This window comes from Ovis aries, chromosome 2 (genome assembly GCF_016772045.2).
Source record: "Ovis aries strain OAR_USU_Benz2616 breed Rambouillet chromosome 2, ARS-UI_Ramb_v3.0, whole genome shotgun sequence".
In the NCBI taxonomy this organism is placed as follows: domain Eukaryota; kingdom Metazoa; phylum Chordata; class Mammalia; order Artiodactyla; family Bovidae; genus Ovis; species Ovis aries.
The window spans coordinates 209,975,466-209,998,693 of record NC_056055.1 but is presented as its reverse complement, the minus strand read 5'-3'; the positions used below and the strand labels follow the sequence as shown (position 1 = coordinate 209,998,693).

At 44.4% G+C, this 23,228-nt stretch overlaps 1 protein-coding gene across 6 annotated transcripts in view; it reads left to right on the top strand.

Moving 5' to 3' along the window:
• PLEKHM3 (pleckstrin homology domain containing M3) overlaps positions 1–23,228 on the top strand; it is a 214,158-nt gene that overhangs the window by 110,271 nt on the left and 80,659 nt on the right. For 5 of the 6 annotated variants that reach the window (XM_042244111.2, XM_004004870.5, XM_042244110.1 and 2 more), the window contains one exon: positions 1,038–1,101. In XM_042244111.2, the coding sequence (XP_042100045.1) occupies positions 1,038–1,101 (64 nt within the window). Of the gene's footprint in view, positions 1–1,037; positions 1,102–7,410; positions 16,008–23,228 lie in introns of those variants that run through there. The other variant, XM_060410311.1, reaches the window with a different exon arrangement.

Below are 23,228 nucleotides of genomic sequence, written 5' to 3'. Positions count from 1 at the left end.
AACAGTTTATGATCTTTCCCTCACTTGACTCTATGCTCCTTGAGCTCTGATACTGGAACTTTCTAGTTCATAACTGTCTTCCAGTGCCTGGCACAGTGCTTGGCATATTGTAGATCATCATAAATGTTCGTAAAGTTGAGATCGTTTCTTTCATTTGGGTGGTTCTATTCAATTTTCTTGTATCCTAAGGCAAAGACAGAAAATGCTAGCACTGTAAGTTTTGTTTTATATGAGAGTGTGTGTATGTGTGTGTGTGTGTGTGTGTGTGTGTGCGCGCGCGCGCGCTGTTTTCTAGCCATCTATGCTTTGGTATCTATATACTTGTCCCTAATTCATTTTTTTTTTTTCATGTTCACTCACTGTCACTTTTCCAGATGCTATGAACTGACAGCATCCAAAGATACTGGACTTTGTCAGGGAGCCTCAACTTGAAATATTTTGTCCTATTATTTCCATCCGTACCTGGTCTCCAAAGCTCATCCCTATACATATAAGAGGATAGTTCATTAATGTGAGGTCTGGCACCACTATCCTCATTAATGAAAGCCACAGGAGCCTCTAGAAAAAGACACACAGGTTGCTACTCTCGTTGATATTCTCAACTCCACAATCTGTTCATTTAGACATAGAATAATAGAGCTGGAAAGATATTTAAGATACCGAGTTCAGTCATCCTCATTAAACAGTGAAGAATCTGAAGCTTCATGGGTTTTAGGACTTGCCTGAGATGACACACCGTTCAGGGGCGCAGCTGGTGCGAGAAACCTGGTGCTCTGGTCCTCAGGCCTGGACCACTGCACTGTACTCCGAGCATCTTGGAGTACATCAGAAATCAAGGATCACACTTTTACTTCCTCTTTGGTATCTGTGTTAGAAAGAAAAATACCTGGAAAAAGGTATTATTATAGGTTTCTCAGAGGATGTGGGGAGGAGGAGTTATTAGGTGGAAAAGGATTCTTGAATGAGAACTTAGAAACTTCTCAGAAAAAAGCGTTTTGTGGCAGTACTACAATTTGTGTTTCTGTCCTTGTTTTCAGAATTTTCCCCAGAGAATACCTCCTTCAACAGATCCACCTGTATTCCCTCGCTGATCTGCAGCAGGTAAGCACTTCATGGAACCACTTCATGTCTGTTTTCTCCCCAGGGATGTGTTTTTGATGCTTATGTTCTTGGTACTGAATTCTGTCATCATTAGTGTACTTATATTCACAAGCCCAGATAATTATTTTCTATTCAGAATGAGAAAGCTTAATGTAAAAAGATATTATAGGACAATAAGAAATGCTGGCTAGCATTTAGAGAAACTGGAGCTCTTGTACACTTGCTGGTAGGAAGGGCAAGTGGTGCAGCCACTTAGGAAAATAGCTGGGCAGTCCCTTAAAAAGTTAAATGTAGAGTTTCCCTATGACCCAGCCATTCCACTCCTAGGCACATACCCTGCTGCTGCTGCTGCTGCTAAGTCACTTCAGTCGTGTCCGACTCTGTGCCACCCCATAGATGGCAGCCCACCAGGCTCTGCCGTCCCTGGGATTCTCCAGGCAAGAACACTGGAGTGGGTTGCCATTTCCTTCTCCAGTGCATGAAAGTGAAAAGTGAAAGTGAAGTTGCTCAGTCGTGTCCAACTCTTCGCAACTCCATGGACTGCAGCCTACCAGGCTCCTCTGTCCATGGGATTTTCCAGGCAAGAGTACTGGAGTGGGGTTCCATACCCTAGAGAACTGAAAACATATATCCACATAAAAACTTGTATGGGAGTGTTCAAACATCATTATTCGTGATAGCTAAAAAGTGGCAACAACTTGAGTGTTCATTAGCTAATGAATGGATAAACAAAATGTTGTATATCCACTTAAAGCAATAGTATTTGGACATAAAATGGAATGAAGGATACAACATGGATGAGCCTTAAGAGCATCATGCTGAAAGAAGCCAGACAGAAAAGAATACATATTTACGGTCCTTATTTTATGTAGACTTTTCTTAGAATGTCCAAAATAGGCCAATCCTTAGAGACAAAGAAGGTGAGTGATTGCCAGTGCCCAGGACAAGCCATGGGGTGAGGAGTAGCTGCTGATGGTGTGGGGCTTTCTTTGGGGATGATGAAAATGTTCTGGAATTAGTTGTGATGGTTGCACAACTTTGTAACTGTACTAAAAGCTAATAAATTGTATACTTCAAAAGAGTGAATTTTATGATAGGTGAATTGAATCAGTAAAAAAAAATTGTACAAGGAAAAAAGACATCAAGGACAATGAATATATTAAACTCTGACTTGTGTTCAAGCCAAACAGTTGGATGATGTTACATTAGGAAAAAAAAAAAACAAAAACAGAACAGAGCATGTAGGAGTGAAAATCTTTTTATACTTTTATTAGTATACATATATCCTTTCAATGATTGAGCAAGTTAACAGCCAGGAAGAAAACCAAACCAAAGTTCTGAATATGTTAGGCTTTGCTTAATCATTTAAATCAATAGCTCATTCTCTAACACGTTTTCAGATGCTACATGAAAGCATTGCTTTCTTTTCCATATTTTCTGGATTCTTTCAAGAGTCAATTACATAATAATCAGTTCAGTTCAGTCACTCAGTCATGTCTGACTCTTTGCAACCCCATGGACTGCAGCATGCCAGGACTCCCTGTCCATCACCAACTCCCACAGTTTACCCAAACTCATATCCATTGAGTTGGTGATGCCATCCATCTCATTCTCTGTTGTCCCCTTCTCCTCCCATCGTCAATCTTTTCTAGCATCAGGGTCTTTTCAGGTGAGTAAGCTTTTTGCATCACATGGCCAAAGGATTGGAGTTTCAGCTTCAACATCTGTCCTTCCAATGAACACTTAGGACTGACGTCCTTTAGGATGGACTGGTTGAATCTCCTTGCAGTCCAAGGGACTCTCAAGGGTCTTCTCCAACACCACAGTTCAAAAGCATCAATTCTTTGGCGCTCAGCTTTCTTTATAGTCCAACTCTCACATCCATACATGACCACAGGAAGAACCATAGCCTTGACTAGACGGACCTTTGTTGGCAAAGTAATGTCTCTGGTTTTGAATATGCTGTTTAGGTTGGTCATAACTTTCCTTCCAAGGAGTAAGCGTCTTTTAATTTCATGGCTGCAATCACCATCTGCAGTGATTTTGGAGAAAAAAAAAAAAAGCCTGCTACTGTTTCCACTGTTTCCCCATCTATTTGCCATGAAGTGATGGGACTGGATGCCATGATCTTCGTTTTCTGAATGCTGAGTTTTAAGCCAACTTTTTCACTCTCCTCTTTCACTTTAATCAAGAGGCTCTTTAGTTCTTCTTTACTTTCTGCCATAAGGGTGGTGTCGTCTGCATATCTGAGGTTATTGATATTTCTCCTGGCAATCTTGATTCTAGCTTGTGTTTCTTCCAGCCCACCGTTTCTCATGATGTACTCTGCATATAAGTTAAATAAGCAAGGTAACAATATACAGCCTTGACATACTCCTTTTCCTATTTGGAGCCAGTCTGTTGTTCCATGTCCAGTTCTAACTGTTGCGTCCTGACCTGCATACAGATTTCTCTAGAGGCAGGTCAGGTGGTCTGGTATTCCCATCTCTTTCAGAATTTTCCACAGTTTATTCTGATCCACACAGTCAAAGGCTTTGGCATAGTCAATAAAGTAGAAATAGATGTTTTCTGGATCTCTCTTGCTTTTTCCATGATCCAGCGGATGTTGGCAATTTGATCTCTGGTTCCTCTGCCTTTTCTAAAACCAGCTTGAACATCTGGAAGTTCATGGTTCACGTATTGCTGAAGCCTGGCTTGGAGAATTTTGAACATTAGTTTAGCGTGTGAGATGAGTGCAGTTGTGTGGTAGTTTGAGCATTCTTTGGCATTGCCTTTCTTTCGGATTGGAATGAAATCTGACCTTTTCCAGTCCTGTGGCCACTGCTGAGTTTTCCAAATTTGCTGGCATATTGAGTGCAGCACTTTCACAGCATCATCTTTTAGGATTTGAAATAGCTCAACTGGAATTCCATCACCTTCACTAGCTTTGTTCATAGTGATGTTTCCTAAGGCCCACTTGACTTCTCATTCCAGGATGTCTGGCTCTAGGTGAGTGATCACACCATCGTGATTATCTGAGTTGTGAAGATCTTTTTGTATAGTTCTTCTGTGTATTCTTGTCACCTCTTCTTAATATCTTCTGCTTCTGTTAGGTCCATACCATTTCTGTCCTGTATCAAGCCCATCTTTGCATGAAATAGTCCCTTGATATCTCTAATTTTCTTGGAGAGATCTCTAGCCTTTCCCATTGTATTGTTTTCCTCTATTTCTTTGCACTGATCACTGAGGAAGGCTTTCTTATCTCTCCTTGCTATTCTTTGGAACTCTGCATTCAAATGGGTATATCTTTCCTTTTCTCCTTTGCTTTTCACTTCTCTTCTTTTCACAGCTATTTGTAAAGCCTCCTCAGGCAGCCATTTTGCTTTTTGCCTTTCTTTTTCTTGGGGATGGTCTTGACCCTGTCTCCTGTACAATGTCACGAACCTCCATCCATAGTTCATCAGTCACTCTATCAAATCTAGTCCCTTAAGTTTATTTCTCACTTCCACTGTATAATCATAAGGGATTTGATATAGGTCATACCTGAATGGTCTAGTGGTTTTCCCTACTTTCTTCAATTTAAGTCTGAATTTGGCAATAAGGAGTTCATGATCTGAGCCACAGTCAGCTCCTGGTCTATTATGTAATAATAATAGTAGTAGTAATTGTGACAACTTTCAGAACATATCAAACTGCTGTGATTCAGTTCTTTTCTTTGTTGTCTTGCCCTGAAGAAAGAAGGTCAGCTTAATCTGTGTTCAGATCCTTCACTCATTTTCAAGACTGAAAAAATAAATAAAACCTTGAAAAGTAATTTCACCTCAAGGATTTTATGTTTTTTTCTTTCTTTCTTTTTTTTTTTTTTTGCTCCCCCAGACAACTTATTTTAAATGGTAGGAATAGTACCAGTAAATGGTAGTTTTAGAGTGCTTATTAGAGAGGGCTGAGTGAACACTAGGGTTTTGATTTTCACATGTGCATCCAACGTAAATCTATTTGCACCTCCCAGCTCTCTCCACCCCTTCAGTCCTGCTGCCCTTTACCACGTAATCAAACAGTGATCTGCTGACTGGTATGGAAAGAGATGCAGTTTTAATTGTGATTGCCCAGTGGTATTCATGGGGAGGAATTGGTTACAAGACCCAGTGTACACCTATGTATTTCTACAGTCAGGATCAGTGATCTAAGAACCCAAACTCTTAGCACTGGAGAAGTGAGTTTAAAGGCACCGGTGGTGTATTCTTGTAAAGGTGATTTGATATAGAGTGAGCAGGCTCCAAAGTGAGTACTTTTTGAGGAAGCCTTTCAAAAACAAGTTATGATACCAGATGAAGAGAAAGAATCAGTAATTCCATATTCATTTTAGGGTGTCAAAGTACTGTAGCTATTTGGCATAATAAAGCCTTCTCTTTTAAAAAGCTCTCTTATACCCTGCTGTCTTTTTTCTTTCTTTTTTTTCCCCCTTGTAATAATCAAACCATACAATGCCAAGCAGCTTACCTAAATCAGTGGCAGCTATATTCTTGGTGGGCCAGACCATTAGCCTCAGAGCCCCATAAGCAGCTTAATCAGTTTCAGCCTCCATCATAAAGCAATAGAGGCAATCAACAGCTTATCAAACTCCCTGTAGGCGGGGGTGGCCAGAGCTCCATGCTGTCTGTTTACTCCACAGTTCTCTCTAACCTGGTTCTTTGTGCGTGGCTTTAAGATCTCCAAACCTATCATATTGAGAGGAAGTTTAATTCAATTACTTTTTCTGCCTGAGGTGGGTTAAATTGGATTTAGCTTTTGATCTATCTACATCTAGTCTATCAGTACTGAAAGAAACCTCTGCCCCATCTTCCCTTGGTTTCAGAGTAAATTTCTGTTCTGTTTTTCTGAATCTGAACTGTTCTTGCAAACAGAGAAGTGAACACAAGAATGGGGAAAATTACTATTGCTTTGTGACAGTCCATGTCAGACATGGTAGGAAATCCCACCTCACTAACCCAGCTGCTAGCCCCAGGTCGTCCTGTACCATTTCCCCCTCTGTCTGGGTGCTATGCCACTCTGTTTCAAGTCAGCTTCAGGAGTTTCAGAATAAGTTATTTCCTCCATTCCATTCCCATTCTCACTCCTAAAATAAAGGTCTCTGTAAAAGCATCCTTGGACAGCAAGAAGATCAAACCAGTCAATCCTAAAGGAGATCAACCCTGAATAGTCATTGGAAGGACTGATGCTGAAGCTGAAGCTCCAATACTTTGGCCATCTGATGCGAAGAGCTGACTCACTGGAAAAGACCCAGATGCTGGGAAAGCTTGAGGGCAGGAGGAAAAGGGGGTGACAGAGGATGAGATGGTTGGATGACATCATCAAATCAATGGACAGGAGTTTGAGCAAACTCCAGAAGATGGTGATGGACAGGGAAGCCTGGCATGCTGCAGTTCATGGGGTCACAAAGAGTAGGACATGACTTAACAACAGAACAACAAATAAAAGCGTCTCTTCTATCAAGTGAAATGACTGTAGAAAAATGAATTTCAGTTTATAAATTTTGCAAGGGAGAGGAAGAAACTCAAGTAAGTAACTGAAGAATTAATCTTGAGTAATGGCAATGGCAACCCACTCCAGTATTCTTACCTAGAAAATCCCATGGACAGAGGAGCCTGGCAGGCTATAGTCCACGGGGTTGCAAGAGTCAGATGCAACTTAGTGACTGAACTACGACTACAAATGTCAATATAAGTATCTTTCCTAAGGGCTTGGATTCCTTTCTACAAATTTCTCTCAAGTGAATTTGAGTTTTCCTATTAGCTTTTATTTAAAAAACAAAATGTAAATATCTTCCTCTCCAGAGAGAAAAAGAAAGGTAAAAATTGAATAAACATGATAAAAAGGGGATTTATAAGTATATATTCAAAAATCTTAATATAGTGCACAACACTACCACCCTAACTAAAGACACTGAAAGAATTATGGTATCAAAAAACGTGCAACCTTTTTCTTTCTCACTGTTTTCATGTTTATAAGTAATAGTCCCCAAAGTTTTAGCAGATAGATTCACTTCAGCGAATCAGCAGATTATGCCTCTGATATTACACTCAAGAAAAAATTCCCCCCTCTTCTGAGTATTTGAATTCATCGGCCTCTTTGCATGCAGTCTGTCTGCTTTTGTACACTTGAACATGGGAAATACATAGCGCGGACTGACACTCCTCAGCAAATGAGACTTCCTCTAGTTGTTCTGGGCACTTGAATCACCTGCCCACTGGCCAGTGAGTGGTGTTGCCAGTTATTGGCACCATTTGTAGCTTATGACAGTGCCAAATCCTTGTCTTTTTACTGGAAAAGATTCAGGGCAGAAGGAGAAGAGGGCATCAGAGGATGAGATGGCTGGATGGCATCACCAATGCAATGGACATGAACTTGGGCAAACTTCAGGAGATGGTGAAGGACAGGGAAGCCTGGCGTGCTGCAATCCATGGGGTCGCAAAGAGTCAGACACGACTGGGCAACTGACTAACAACAACAACAATAGCTGATTAACAATGTTGTGAGAGTTTCAGGTGGGTAGTGAAGAGACTCAGCCATACATTCTGAATCCATTCTCCCCTAAACTCCCCTCCCATCCAGGCTGCCACATAACATGGAGCAGAGTTCCCTGTGCTATACAGTAGGACCTTCTTGGTTATCCATTTTGAATATTGTAGTGTGTATGTGTCCATCCCTAACTATCCCTTCCCCCCATTTTTCCCCCCGGCAACCATAAATTCCTTTTCTAAGTCTGTGAGTCTGTTTTGTAAATAAGTTCATATGTATCATTTCTTTTTAGATTCCACATATAAGGGGTGTCATATGACATTTCTCTTAAGCTGCTCACTGGCTTTTACTAGCGGGTGGGAATGTAGTAGTTAGCTCCACACAGTCATTCCTAATCAGTGGCAGGGGCTTCCCAGGCTGCTCAGATGGTAAAGAATCCACCTGCAATGCAGGAGATGCAGGTTCAGTCCCTGGGCCGGGAAGATCCCCTGGAGAAGGAAATGGCAGCCCACTTGCCTGGGAAATCCCATGGACCAAGGAGTCTGGTGGGCTGCAGTCCATGGGCTCGCAAAAGACATGGCTTAGCAACTAAAGCAACGCAACAATCAGTGACAGCATTGTAACAGGTAAGACGGGACAAGTGCTTCTCCTGTCCTAGCAGCAGGGCACAGAAGATGCGAGCAGAGACTCTCCGAATCCCAGGAGCTGGGGGATGGGGTGGGTACACCAGTTTGAGTTGTCCATTTAAGGTTGGAATTTCAAATGAATTTCTGTTCAGTAAAGTAGATATTGTTGGAAAAACATGCGATCTTTGCTCCTTGAATATAAATCTGACAGAATGTGCTTTTTTTTTTTTCCAAATGTTACAAATTTTCAGGAGGTTTGAATGCATAGTGGTGTTTTAAAATGACACAGCAGTTCCTCAGAAAGTATTTGGCAGGCAGTGTCTATCTTAAGCATGTGAGAATGAATGGACAAGTGTTGGTGCATGTTTTTAATGGGGAAACGAGGCTACCTTTTTAAGAGATGTTTTTCCCAGTTTGATGCTTTGAGAAAGGAAAGTAGAATAGAATTTGTGTTTCGTTATTTTCAATCTGCCCAGCATTATTGGCGATTCATGGGAAAGCTTTACAACAGGAATACAACAAAAAGATACACTCCAGTGGGACAGCGGAAGCAATCCCATGACCCTCCATGCTTGGCTTGTTGTATTAGTCTCCCATTCCTCTGTTGCATGTGTGACAACCATCTCCTTACTCAGATCCCTTTGGCTCTTTTAACACTGATAAGCAAATCCCTCATTTTATCAGTAGAATACATTAGTATATGCAAATTAGCATTCACTAGATCCTAGCTGCTCTCAAGGAGCAAATCAGAGCCACGGTTTAATATGTCACTTCTCGGGCTGTGTAAGTGATAGAGGCTTTTTCTAAAGCTCTTTCCACTTGCTGAAAGGAAAGGTCAGACTTGACTTCTACATGTTGGCTCCCTGTGCTTTTGTGACAAAAGCCTAAGATGTCTGTGAATGACTGACTCTTCTGGTGTTACTCACCTTTGGGACGTATGTAAGCTAAGCAGTGAATGATTCCGTTTGTATACCATTCATGAGAAAGGATGCTGGGTGATCCCAGGGGTGAGGCGGTTGGTTAGAGCAGCCCTTCCCCACCCACTCCCTCCACCACTCACCGCCTCACCTGCCAACACACACACACACACACACACTCTTCTTGTGGGGCAGTCTCAGAACTGATTTCCCAATTGTTCACGTTCCCTGGGCCCTAACTTTCCAGACTAGCCCCTACCTCCAGCTTAAAACAATGCGATTCTAGTTAATATGAAACACAGGCATACTTCATTTTTTTGCACTTTGCAGATACTGTGTTTTTCACCAGTTGAAGGTTGGTGGCAACCCTGCATTGACAGAATCAGCATTTTTTATTAATAAGGTATTTTTAAGTTAAGGTGTGATTTTTTTTCCAGACATTATGCTTGTCCACTTAATAGCAGTTTGGTGGAAAACCAGAATATTCATGTGACTCGCTTTACAATGATGCTTTGCTTTATCTCAGTGGCGTGGAACTGAGCCCGCAGTATCTCTGAGGCATGCCTATATATTCCCCGAGAGGAGTAAATTATTATTTTAGCACAAATCCTTTTGTCTTATTAAGTTGAAAGCACAGAATGATACCTGAGGGGAGATAAATTCCAATAGGTGAGTTTTAATTATGAAAAAAGGTGGGAGAATCTGAACCTTGGAACTAAAGAGATGTGAAGTGGGGAGAGTACTGAAGCAGAGGATTCATAGCCGTCAAGAGCCACGGAGAGAGGAAGGGGTAAAGGCGCCTCGGGTGGTCTGAGGTGTTTGTTTTATGCTAAAGCAGTGAACATTTATACTAAGCAACTGAGCATGTAAATGTTCAAATGACACAATGGATGGATGGATGAATGGATGGATGGATAAATACACGCACATGTACCTACACTGTCCTGAACTCATCAGCACTCTCCCCATAAAAGAAAAGCAAACAAATTAATTTCACATAGGCCCTTAAACAAAACAATGTTAGCAATGCTGCTTTGTAAAATAATGCACAGAATTCTGAAAGCAAATAAAATCTCAATGTTTTACATATTGGAGCAACAGTAGGTTGTCCAATGTTGCAAATTTTCTGAACACTAAACCTTCCCAAACAGCTCACTGACTTTTCAGTTAGACTTCTCTCTAGTTCCCCACTCCCACAGAGCTCAGGAATTGTCCTCCTTGGGGCTTAAACATTTGTCAGAATTGGCTCCTGAAGAAATAACACAAGCGGTGCCCAGCCCTACCATGAAGATGTTCTAGTGTGTTCTTGCTAGTGAGTGTGATCACAAAAGGTGATGTGTAAGGCATTTTGAGGCCACTTTTTAAAAACACACTTGGCCGAATTCTTCTCTGAGGAAGTATGCAAGTTATTTTGCATGGCTCTGCCCCACCAAACAAACACGGAATCAGAATGTTATTCTCTGTGGGCACTGTTCACAGAGTCAGCAGACAAAGGCCAAGTCTAAGTGGGCACCCAGCGCAGCTGCCCTTTCACCGAAGAAGCAACAGGTGATGACCTTTATTCACATGGGGGCTGACATCTTTGAATCCACAGCCCCCAGGAACACAGCGCCTCGGTGCCCACAACCCAGTCACCGGTGCCGAGACTTCAGGAGCCCGAGGAACTTGTATTCATAGCGTCTCAGCACCCCTGATCCCCGCGCCATTGTCCACCCAGGCCTTAGTGGGCAGGATAACTAATTAGGAGCATTCGGATTTAACCAGCAGAAAAACAAAGCGTGACAGCTTGCCTGAGTTGCTTCATGGCCAGAACCTGTGTCCCCTGCAGCTGTCACAGCCTTCAGAAACTCCTGAGTGTAATCTGGGGCAAGACGGGGACAAGGCCTCCATTAACACATCACTAAATCTCTGTGAGCAGCTTTCATCAGGGTCAGTCCAACCAGTGAACGAGTTAGGAGAGGGGACCATAAGTTATCTGGGAGACAAATCATGCCATTTAAATACGGGTTTTCAGCAGTGGATGTTGAAGGGAACGGGATGTTTCACGGTGAAGGGAAGGGACTGAATGTCCCTTCCTTTGAAGGATTGGCAGGTTGGTAGCAGAGCAAATGGAAATTCACTCTTTCTCAGGAGAGCAGGTGGGAATAGTTCCCGACTCATGTTCCATCTCCCAGGGTTTCAGATTCTGGCGGGAGGGGAGAGGGGGAAGTGACAAGGGCCACGGCTGTAACCGGGGTCTTCTGACTCCTTCCCTGAGGCCTCTGGTCCTCGGAGGCCTGCTGATTACAACTGCTGGCGTTTTAGTGTCGGGGCCAATTAGCTGAGTGGGTTAACACAGATGATTAACATGGTGGTATTGCAGATTGTTCGTTACACCAGCTGGTTAGTCTTTGCCCAGAGAAAACCGCCTGCCTACAGACCTCGGCCCCACACCCGACTGCAGCCACACACCTAGCCCACAGACGAGCGAAGGGCTAGCTAGGGATGGAGAGGAGGGGCTCCGCCACAAAACGTGGCTAGCCAGGGGCACAGTTCTTGCTCTTCTGGGGACACCCAGTGAGAAAAATGGCCCTGATTGATGAGTGCTGGATGGAGAGCCATGTCATCCAGGTGAGAAAGAGCTCAGAGATTAAGATTCCAGAAGCCAACCATGAGCTACCCCTGCCCCCCAGTCTACCCCCGCCCCAAGTATAAGAAGCCCGCTAGTGGATGAGGATGCAGCCACACCACTGGATGGTGCTCGCTGAACTCACTTCCCTGGAGTCCGGTTTCCTGGCCCCCTCATCTGCTTTGGCTTCTGACCATCTGTGTTCTGTTGTTAATTTGGGGGTTTGTGTTATTGTTGCTGTTTCCCACTTATTAAAAAGCAGTTGTAATACTGACTAGGTGAGGGCCTGTTTCCAAAGACAGTTTACTTAAGAAAGTCAGGTTAGTGTGGCTCTTACCAAAGGTGAAATTGGACTCCCCCCAGCTGCCCACCCCCCACCTCTTCCTCAGCCTGCTACCTCACACATAAATATGTTTTGAGTCACTGGGAGCAGGCAAGACAGTATTTGGATCAAAACTAACCCATCATGTGTTCAGAGAAACAAATGCCAGCCATACCTTTGGTTGGTTGCTGCTGCTGCTACTGCTAAGTCGCTTCAGTCGTGTCCGACTCCGTGCGACCCCATAGACGGCAGCCCACCAGGCTCCCCCGTCCCTGGGATTCTCCAGGCAAGAACACTGGAGTGGGTTGCCATTTCCTTCTCCAATGCATGAAAGTGAAAAGTGAAAGGGAAGTTGCTCAGTCGTATCCGACTCTTAGCAACCCCATGGACTGCAGCCTCCAGGCTCCTCCATCCATGGGATTTTCCAGGCAAGAGTGCTGGAGTGAGGAGCCATTGCCTTCTCCTTTGGTTGGTTAGTGGGGTGTAATTTTATATGTTACCTAGTGCTGTATAATAAATTACCCCAAGACTTAGTAACTTAAAAGTAAATGCTGCCTCCCATGGTTTCTGTGGGTCAGGAATCCAGGAGGAGTTTAGTTGGGCAGTGTGGGTGCGGAGTCTGTTAGGAGGCTGCAGTCCTGACGTTGGTGGGTCAGGACTGCATCATCTGAAGGAGGCTTGACGGGGCCAGGGAGTCTCCTTCCAGGGTGGGTTACTCCCCCATCTGGCGAGAGTTGCTGGTTACTGTGCTGGTTACTGGCGGGAGTCCTCTCCTCCTCCTTACATGGGCCTTTCCATGAGCTGCTCAGGTGTCCTCATGACATGATGGCTGGCTTGTGAGTGACCTCTGAGACCTTGCCTTGAAAGTCAGCATCATATTCTGCCATATTCTATTCATTTGAAATAATCACTAAGTCAGGCCCGCATTTATGGGACAAATTAAAGTCCATCTTCTAAAAGGAGGCATGTCAAAGAATGTGTGAGTATATTTTAAACCCACCATACTTTGTAATAGCGTCTTATTTTTTTTGTATATTGTGTTGTCACCTTTTTTCTACCCACTTTATGGACAAGAAAACTGAGATTTAGAAAAATTAGCCAGCATATCAAAGCTACAGGGCTTCTGCTCAGTGGCTGAGCCAAGACTGAAGTTGGGGTTTTCTGACTCCTTTTTTTCTGCTGTACCATGAGTGTGTGTATTAAAAAAAAATAAAAAGGCAGCCTTTTGGGTACTCTCATCTCATACTTGCCATTTTTATGGCACAGAGATATAAGGAGGAAACACACTTCCAAAAAGTTCAAGAAGAGAAACACATGAAGTCAGTTATAATTCTTAAAGTTATTTCCTGTACGACCTGAGAGACATACGGCCGCAAACTCCCTTATCATATGTGATATGCTCACAGGGAGTAGCCTTAGGCTGCAGAAAGGTGTTTGGGTACATTTCTGTCATGTTTCCTTTATTGCCCTGGTCAAACTTCCCTTATGCCACCAACAGCCAGCATGAAAGGGGGTTCCAAGAGTCCTTCTGACTCTTCGTTTTTATTTGGTTCAATTCAATAACCGTGTGAGCCAGGCACTGTGCTGGGAACAGAAGGTGAGCGAGTCACACAGCTCCTTCCTTCACTGAGCTCACAGTCTCAGGAGGAGGCAGACAAGCAGTTTTTAAGTTCAGGAGGAGCTGGAGTTAGGAAACACATCTAACCCAGTGTGGAAGGTTATAGTCCACAAAGATATCCACAACTGTATCTGCCATCCCACATGCCCTTCTTACACTGTGACTTTGACATTCTTCCTATTGAGAAGGGGTATCTGGTTTTTATTTTTTAATTTTTTCTGAATTTGGGTGGGCCTGTGACCATGGAAGTGATGTTATGTGACTTCAAGGCTAGGTCTTAAAAAGTGATACAGCTTCAAGCTGGTTCTCTTTGGGAATGCTCACTCTTCTAAACCAGCCACCATGTTGTAAGGAAGCCCATATTAGCCCATGCAGAGACCCCACAGAAGGAGGTCACATGTAGTCATTCCAGCTGACAGCCATCATCAACCAACAGACATGTGAGTATTAAGATACATCCAAATGACTCCCACCACCCCTAGCCTTCAAGTCTTTTTAGCAGAGGCTCCAATGAGGCTACAGATATCATGGAGGAGAGACAAGCCATCTCTACTGTGTCCTGCCTGAAAGCCTGACCTATAGAATCTGAACATAATGACTGTTTTACACCACTAGGTTTCTGGGTAATTTGTTTTACAAGCAATAGTAACTGGAACACCCAGTAGCTTGGCCGTCAGAGAAGACTTCCTAGTGGCTGTGACTCTAAATTAAAATGTGAGGCTCTATAAATGTGAGCCAGGTGGAGGGCAATGGGAAGAGGGCTTCCAGGCCTTGGTAGCCTCAGACCCTTCTGTGACCTAACCCATGGAGAGAGGCAAGCAGGAAAAATTTCTCGTTACTGACTTGGACATTTACGAAGGTCAGTTTTCATTACTGATTCTGCCAGTTCTGTCTGCATGCTTCAGGATATTCATAAATTCTCTCAGAACATTCATGGGACAAGTATGATGGTATCGCATCACTCTCCTCAGAAATGACTCTGTGATGTGCCTCAAGCAGCAAGGAGCATGACATTTATAATTTTTTCATCCCACCTGCGCATCTGAACCGTGAACCTGGTTCTCCATTAGACTCTAGCAAAGTGTTCTATTCATTTATTCATTCAGCAAATATTTATTAAGCACATACTATGTGCCCAGAGCCATGTCAGTCCTGAAGTTGAGAGGGCTCATTTTCTCAGAAAAGGACTAGCGTTACTTGGTGGTTATGGTTAAACCCCTGTATTCTGCTTGAGTGCCAAGAACTAGTAGAGACTACCTATAGTTCTGCTTCAATCTGGTGACATCCAGTAGGGTGTTACCCCTTAGTGCTTCCTGCCAGCCATTCTACCACACTGGTGGCTAGTCTTCAAAGAGCAGAGGGCTAATAGTAAGAAGGCTCTGTCCAGTCAGGTGTTGGGGGCTGAGGAGGTTTCTAGCATGTTCAAAGTTCATTTGCTTGGCCATTATTAAAAAGTCTGTTGTTCAGTCACTAAATCGTGTCCTATTCTTTGCAACCCCATGGACTGCAGTACACCAGGCTTGCTTGTCCTTCACTATCCCAAGGAGTTTGCTTAAACTCATGTCCATTGAGTCAGTGATGCCATCCATACATCTCATCCTCTGTCAACCCCTTCTCCTGCCCTTAATCTTTCTCAGCAACAGGGTCTTTTCCAATGAATATTCAGGGTTGATTTCCTTTAGGATTGACTGGGTTGCTCTCTGGCTGGTGCAAGGAACTCTCAAGAGTCTTCTCCAACACCACAATTCAGAAACATCAATTCTTTGGTGCACAGCCTTCATTATGGTCCAACTCTCATATCCCTACGTGACTACTGGGAAAAAACAGTAGTTTTTTTGGACCTTCGTTGGCAAAGTGATATCTCTGCTTTTTAGTACACTGTCTAGGTTTGCCATAGCTTTCCTCCCAAGGAGCAAGCATCTTTTAATTTCATGGCTGCAGTCAACATCCATGGAGATTTGGGAGCCCCAAAAAAGTCTACAAATGCTGAAAGGGATGTAGAGAAAAGAGAACCCTCCTACACTGCCGGTGGGACTGTAAATTGATGTAGCTGCTATGAAAAACAGTATGGAGGTTCCTCAAAAAACTAAAAATAGAGCTGCCATATAATCCAGCAATCCCACAGCTGGCCATATACCCAGACAAAACTATAATTCAAAAAGATACCTGCATGTCTATGTTCCTACTATGTCACAGAAGCCAAGACATGGAAACAACCTGAATGTCCATTGACAGATGAATGAATGAAGAAGATATGTGTATGTGTATAAATGATGCGAATGCACAGTGGAATATTACTCAGCTATGAAAAAAGAAAGAGATAATGCCATCTGCAGCAATATGGATGGACCAAGAGATTATCATACTAAGTGAAGTAAGTCAGAAAGGGAAAGACAAATACCATATGGTATCACTTTTATGTGGAATCTAAAATGTGATGTAAATGACCATATCTACAAAACAGAAACAGGCTCACAGACATGGGGAACAGACTTGTGGTTGCCAAGTGGGGTGGATTAGGAGAGGGAAGGACTAGGAGTATGGGATTAGCAGATGAAAACCATTATACAGAGAATGGATAAATAAGGTTCTACTGTTTAGCTTCAGTTCAGTTCAGTTCAGTCGCTCAGTCGTGTCCGACTCTTTGCGACCCCATGAATTGCAGCACGCCAGGCCTCCCTGTCCATCACCAACTCCTGGAGTTCACTCAGACTCATGTCCATCAAGTCGGTAATGCCATCCAGCCATCTCATCCTCGGTTGTCCCCTTCTCCTCCTGCCCCCAATCCCTCCCAGCATCAGAGCCTTTCCCAATGAGTCAACTCTTCGCATGAGGTGGCCAAAGTACTGGAGTTTCAGCTTTAGCATCATTCCTTCCAAAGAAATCCCAGGGTTGATCTCCTTCAGAATGGACTGGTTGGATCTCCGTGCAGTCCAAGGGACTCTCAAGAGTCTTCTCCAACACCACAGATCAAAAGCATCAATTCTTCAGCGCTCAGCTTTCTTCACAGTCCAACTCTCACATCCATACATGGCTACTGGAAAAACCATAGCCTTGACTAGATGGGCCTTTGTTGGCAAAGTAATGTCTCTGCTTTTGAATATGGCTATCTAGGTTGGTCATAACTTTCCTTCCAAGGAGTAAGCGACTGTATAGCTTAGGGAACTATATTCAGTGTCTTGTGATAAACCATAATGGACATGAATATTAAAAAGTATATATGTATAACTAAGTCACTCTGCTGCACAGAAGAAATTAATACAACATTGTAAATCAACTATAGTTCAATTTTTTTTTTTTTAAAGACAAAGTTTGTTTGTTTGATGCTCTAAAGATAGGATTTCCTGACAGCTCAGTGGGTAAAGAATCTGCCCACAATGCAGGAGACAGAGGGGACATGGGTTCAATCCCTGGGTTGCTAGGATCCCCTGGAGGAGAAAATGGCAACCCATTCTTGCCTGGGAAATCCCATAAACAGAGGAACCTGGTGGGCTATGGTCAAATGGTGGCAAAGAGCCAGACACGACTGAGCATAACCACATCATCTAGAGATGGATCCAGAAAGCAGAGCAGCCTCATTGGACAGCATTAGCGCATGTGTCTTGGCTGAAACGTTTGCCCACAGGTGCTGTGTTGAGTCGCTTAGTTGTATCCGTCTCATTGGGACCCCATGGACTGTAGCCCGCCAGCCTGGCTTCCCTGGTAGCTCGGCTGCATGTGCTGCTGCTGTTGCTGCTGCTAAGTTGCTTCAGTCGTGTCCGACTGTGTGTGACCCCATAGACGGCAGCCCATCAGGCTCCCCCGTCCCTGGGATTCTCCAGGCAAGAACACTGGGTGGGTTGCCATTTCCTTCTCCAATGCATGAAAGTGAAAAGTGAAAGTGAAGTCGCTCAGTCATGTCCGACTCTTAGCAACCCCATGGACTGCAGCCCACCAGGCTCCTCCATCCATGGGATTTTCCAGGCAAGAGTACTGGAGTGGGGTGCCATTGCCTTCTCCGGCTGCATGTGCTAGCGGCCTGCAGTTCCATCTGCATTTGTAACTTGCTGCTCTTCAATAGTATCACCCCCAACTCTCTTGAGGAAAAATTAGAAGGCTGATGGGGGCAGCTGTTCATACTGTTCTTTGTTTTTAAATTTCTAGCTAAATTCTAATAAACTATCAACACACTCTCTGGGATTTTAAACAGGATTCAATATCATTTGTGACAGCAGGAAAGATCTTTATAGCATAACCAATTAAAAAGTATAGGGTGCAGCCGTGGTCATTCAAAAAGCTATTGAAGCATTAATAAGCCTGGACTTCTGTAGCTGGGGAGTAGGTATCTGTCTCTCAGAAATTTTTTTTTTTTTTCTTCCCAGAGAGCTAGTCACTCACTTATTCCTAAGTGATGTCTGTTATGTGCCAGACAGTTACGTGCCATGTGCAGGGACAGGAAAGAAAAAATACAGCGTCTTTTGGCAGGCAGGGGGCTTCCTACGTGGTGCTTGTGGTAAAAAACCTGCCTGCCAGTGTAGGAGACATAAGAGACACAGGTTCGATCCCTGAGTCAGGAAGATCCCCTGGAGGAGGGTATGGCACCCACTCCAGTATTTTTGCCTGGAGAATCCCATGGACAGAGGAGCCTGGCAGGCTACAGTCCACAGAGTCACAAAGAGTCGGGCACAAGTGAAGTGACTTAGCACGCACGCACTGCCCTCTGGGAGCACCAGCTCTCCCAGTTCAATCCTGGTCCACCGACCTAACCAAGCGAGCTGACATTTTAAGGGAGGGAAGTACGGTTTCAGAACAGTGTTTTGTCAACTCCACTTCCTGCAGAGGCCAGGAAAGCTGCACCCATGCCCAAAGCAGGCCAAGGGTGAGACTGCAGGTCATGCTGAGAAGCCAGGGAGTGTCTCCTCTGAAGGGGACAGCTGTTCCTCTGAGCCCCAGAGCTGTCATCCCTTCCCTTTTTCCCAAGAGGAGCCGGAAATCTGTATTTTTATGTGAAATTTCTCAATATTTAAACACTCGGCAGGCCAAACAAAACACAGCTACTGGTTCTGACCCCTGCTTTATAACAGAGAATGCCAGCTTTTGTTCCGTCAAACTAATGAATGCTCAATTATGGGAAGGAATTTGGAGCTTAGTGTTAGACTGTGCTCCTCCAAAGGCTGCACACCCCATTTCGAACCCTTGAGATACTCACTGACAGACTCGCAGAGGCTGACAGCTGCGCTCTGAAAGTGGACACGCAAAAGGAAGCAGGCAAGCTATTCCAGGGCACTTTGCAAGGTCAGGGCAGTAATGCAAACATTAGGAAGGCCGCAGACAGAGGTCAGGTGGCAGCCAGGAAGCCCTCCATTTCCTCGAACTGTTGGTTAATAAATCATTTTCAAAAGTATCCCAGATTCCCCCCCCCTCCTCCCTGACACTGCTTTCTGAGGTGGAAAATTAAATAGAAATCAAAACTAAGATGGCTGTCAGGAAGTTTTAGGAGACTAGCAAGCCAGTGCGAGGCCAACAGGGGATGAAGTTTCTGCCTGGAGCAAAGGTCTCCAAAAGAGGGATGATACCTGACCTTAGGCTTCGAGGAAGGGCTGAACAGTGCGGTGGTTATACATGGAGCCTTGGAAACCAGCTGCCCACATTCAGACGCTCAGGTGACCCTGGGCAAGTCACTTCGCTCGGTGCCTCAAGGAGCATTTCAGGAACTTCACTGGTGGTTCAGTGGTTAAGACTCTGCACTTCCACTACACGGGGGCCTGGGTTCAATCCCTGGTCAGGAAACTAAGATCTGCATGCTTCAGCCAAAATATTTTAAAACCTTAAAAAAAATTTTTCTTTAATTTTAATAAAGTAAAAAAAGAAGAAGCACTTCATCTCTGAAGCAGGGATAGTAACTGTACCTGCCCTGAAATGTGCTTATGAGGTTTAAAGAAGTTAATATGTACGACTGTTAGAACTCTGCTTAACAGAGAGTGTTTAAGAGAGAGGAGATGTGCCCGTGGTACCCGTACTGATATAGTGTTGCCTGGAGACATGGACCTTTGTAAATGGCCCTCTGCTGCTTTCTTCAGTGGCACCACAACTCTGCATCTGTGGACACTAGACTGCAGTTGTCATGATATAAGTAATGCTGGCTGCACCCTGAGTTCTGCCTCTCAGATTCTGCAGGGGGGTCTAGACCACAGGTTCCTCCGATGTGGCAGCAGCTGCATGCTTGCATGCTAAGTCGCTTCAGTCATGTCTGGCTCTTCTGCAACCTGACAGACTATAGCCCTCCAGGCTTCTCCATCCATGGGATTTCTCCAGGCAAGAATACTGGAGTGGGTTGCCATTTCCTACTCCAGGGGATATTCCCAGGGATCAAACCCACATCTCTGATGTCTCCTACATTGGCAGGTGAGTTCTTTACTACTGGGTCCACCTAGGAAGCAGAGTCACCATATGGAGCAGCACCTTGGTAGGGAAAGCTTCCTCCTGCCTCCAGGGCAGTCCTGGACCAGACCTCCCAAGTGACCCCACAAGGGGGATTGCACCTGGATAGCCCTCCATCCCACCCTTTCTCCCAGGCAACAAGATCTCCCCCAGGCTCTGCTGGAGCAAGTCAGGTATTACCCTCCCACCCTTGCCACCTTCGTTAGTCTTGCTGAGGGACTTTCCAAGCTTAAACCAGAAGGTGGGTGTTGCTTTCAAGATAAAGGTGGGCACCCTCAGCGCCTGTCTCTGAAGAATGCATGCCCTTTTGGTGGGCTGTGCAGAGATTATCCTTTCAATGTTAACAAAAAGTGTTCTGTTAAGTTTTATAGAGCCGTGGAATACATATGTTGTGCGCTAAAAAAAAATAGTCTGTGCTATTTCTGCAGCTATAGAAGGGAGGAGCTTGCTAGACTGAAATGTTGGCAGAAACAAAGAGAACCGGTGTTCTTTCCCACCTGCAATTATAGTTTTCCTTGCTTGTAAAGCACACAGGTTTGCAGTACATTCTTCCATGCAGTATGGGAGAGGCCCTGCTGCGAGAGTAATTGGCTTTCTAGCTTCCTTTAACACTGAGGTGGAAAGGAGCTGGACTGAAGGGCCTTTACTCCTAGCGTTAACTGATGTTGAATTGTGTTGAAATCCTCTGCATCTCCCTGAACCCATGTGTTCTATTAAGTCTTAGTGAGGAATGGAAACACAGCTTACCTCTGAGAATATCTCCATCCTTATCACTTCTCATAGCTTATAAAATCCAAGTTTCTTTTCTTTAACAGATTTTTAACTTAACCCTCATAGGGATTATTCTCAACCCTATTAACCCTCTGGTTAAAGCTATACAGCATCTTTAAATGACAAATTCATACACTACATCCAACGTTGGACCACTTTTTTCTCTGACTTTGGCTTTGTACTATCTCTGTTCCCAAGAGGAGACTCACAGGTGTATTTGGATAAAAACCACCTTGATCACCTCACTTCTTGAGTCCCGAGTTTCCTCATTTGTAAAGTGAAAAGGTTGAATTAAGAATTTTTACAGCCCCTTCCGGCCCTATGGCCCTGGTTCTATGATTTTAGGATCCGTGAGAAGCAATTAAATTGTGGAAGCCGCTGTACCTGCACCTACTTTCTGAGGTTTCCCAGGCAGTCTGCGTAAAACAACCAAGCTCGGGGCACAGCCAGAAACCTGGGAGGAGAGCCAGCTCTCAGCTCCTTCAGTTCTAAGCAACAAATGGCAAGATTTCCGTATGCCAAAGGTCAACTGGTATTTCAACTTTTTGTCATTGAATAGAAGTTCTAAGCATTTTCACAAATACAATCTAAATGATAGCTTACAAAAATAAGTCAAATATACTGATTTTTGTATATCCCTTTGTTGTTGTTCAGTTGCTAAGTCATGTCTGACTATTTGCAACCCCATGGACTACAATACACCAGGACTGTCCTTCACCACCTCTGAAAGTTTGTTCAAACTCATGTACATTGATTTGATGATGCCATCCAACCATCTCATCTTCTGTCACCCCCTTCTCCTCCAACCTTCAGTCTTTCCCAGCATGAGAGTCTTTTCCAGTGAGTTTGCTCTTCGCATCAGGTAGCCAAAGTATTGGAGCTTCAGCTGCATTATCAGTTCTTCCAGTGAATATGCAGGGTTGATTTCCTTTAGGATTGACTGGTGTGATCTCCTTGCTGTCCAGGGGACTCTTAAGAGTCTTCTCCAACACCACAATTAGAAAGCGTCAGTTCTTCAACAGATCAATTGTCTTCCTAATACCTTCTAACCTACTGGCAATTAGAAATAATGCCCAGCATACAAAAGTTGGCCAATAAAAACATATGAAAGATAATATGCCATTTAGTGGGTTTGCTCCTAAGATGGGCAGCATCACTCAGGTTATCTGGTGATCAGTGGGTTGGTGTTTGGCAGGGCTAACAGCAGAGAGCCCACTGTAGCTCAGACAATAAAAGGACAGGGCATTCATAAGGGAAGGCGTAGACCAGACAACAAGGCAGGATATTGTGAATGGATTCTTGGCTGGAGCAGAGGCCAAGGGTGCAGAGAAAGTCTCAGCAATAATGGACAATAAAACTACTGGTTGGAGTTTCCCTTTTTCTCTTTTCTCTGCCTACTCCCTGCTGGAGGCAGGAACTCATAATCTGACAAGTGGAAGAAAGGGACTAGGAAGAGCCAGGATTCTCAACCTGAGGGCTTTGCTCCTGAGTGGTTGAGACACAGTCTCACTGAAGGCCAAGGGCTCATTCCACGGTCATGTCGCAGCAAGGAAGGAGAGAGGAACATTCAGGAAACCCACCACCCACAGTAATAACAGCAGCCTATCCCTTGAAAAGTGAAAGTGTTAGTTTCTCAGTCCTGTCTGACTCTGTGTGGTCCATGGACTGTAGCCCCCTAGGCTCCTCTGTCCTTATGATTCTCTGGGCAAGACTACTAGAATGGGTAGCCATTCCCTTCTCCAGGGGATCTTCCCAACCCAGAGATCGAACCCAGGTCTCTTGCATTGCAGGCAGATTCTTTACTGTCTGGGCCCCCAGGGAAGCCTATCCTTGCTTATACGTATTAGGGCATCTCAGGTGGCACTAGTAGTAAAGAATCCACTTGCTGATGCAGGAGATGCAGGAGACGTGGGTTTGATCCCTGGGTGGGGAGGATCCTCTGAGGAGGAAATGGCTACCCAGCTACCCACTCCAGTATTCTTGCCTGGAGAATTCCATAGAGAGAGGAGCCTGGCGGACTATAGTCCTTGGGGACACCAAGAGTCAAACATGACTGAGCACCTTGCACCATCTCTTACCAAGTCACATTCTATCCTGTGGGTTGCCATTTCCTTCTCCGATGCATGAAAGTGAAAAGTGAAAGGGAAGTCGCTCAGTCGTATCCAACTCTCAGTGACCCCATGGACTGCAGCCTACCAGGCTCCTCCGTCCATAGGATTTTCCACTCAAGAGTACTGGAGTGGGGTGCCATTGCCTTCTCTGTGTAAAATAAGGAGGTTGTACTAAAACTTAGATTAATAATAGTTACTTTTTATTATATGCTGGGCTGCCCTTGTGGCTCAGCTGG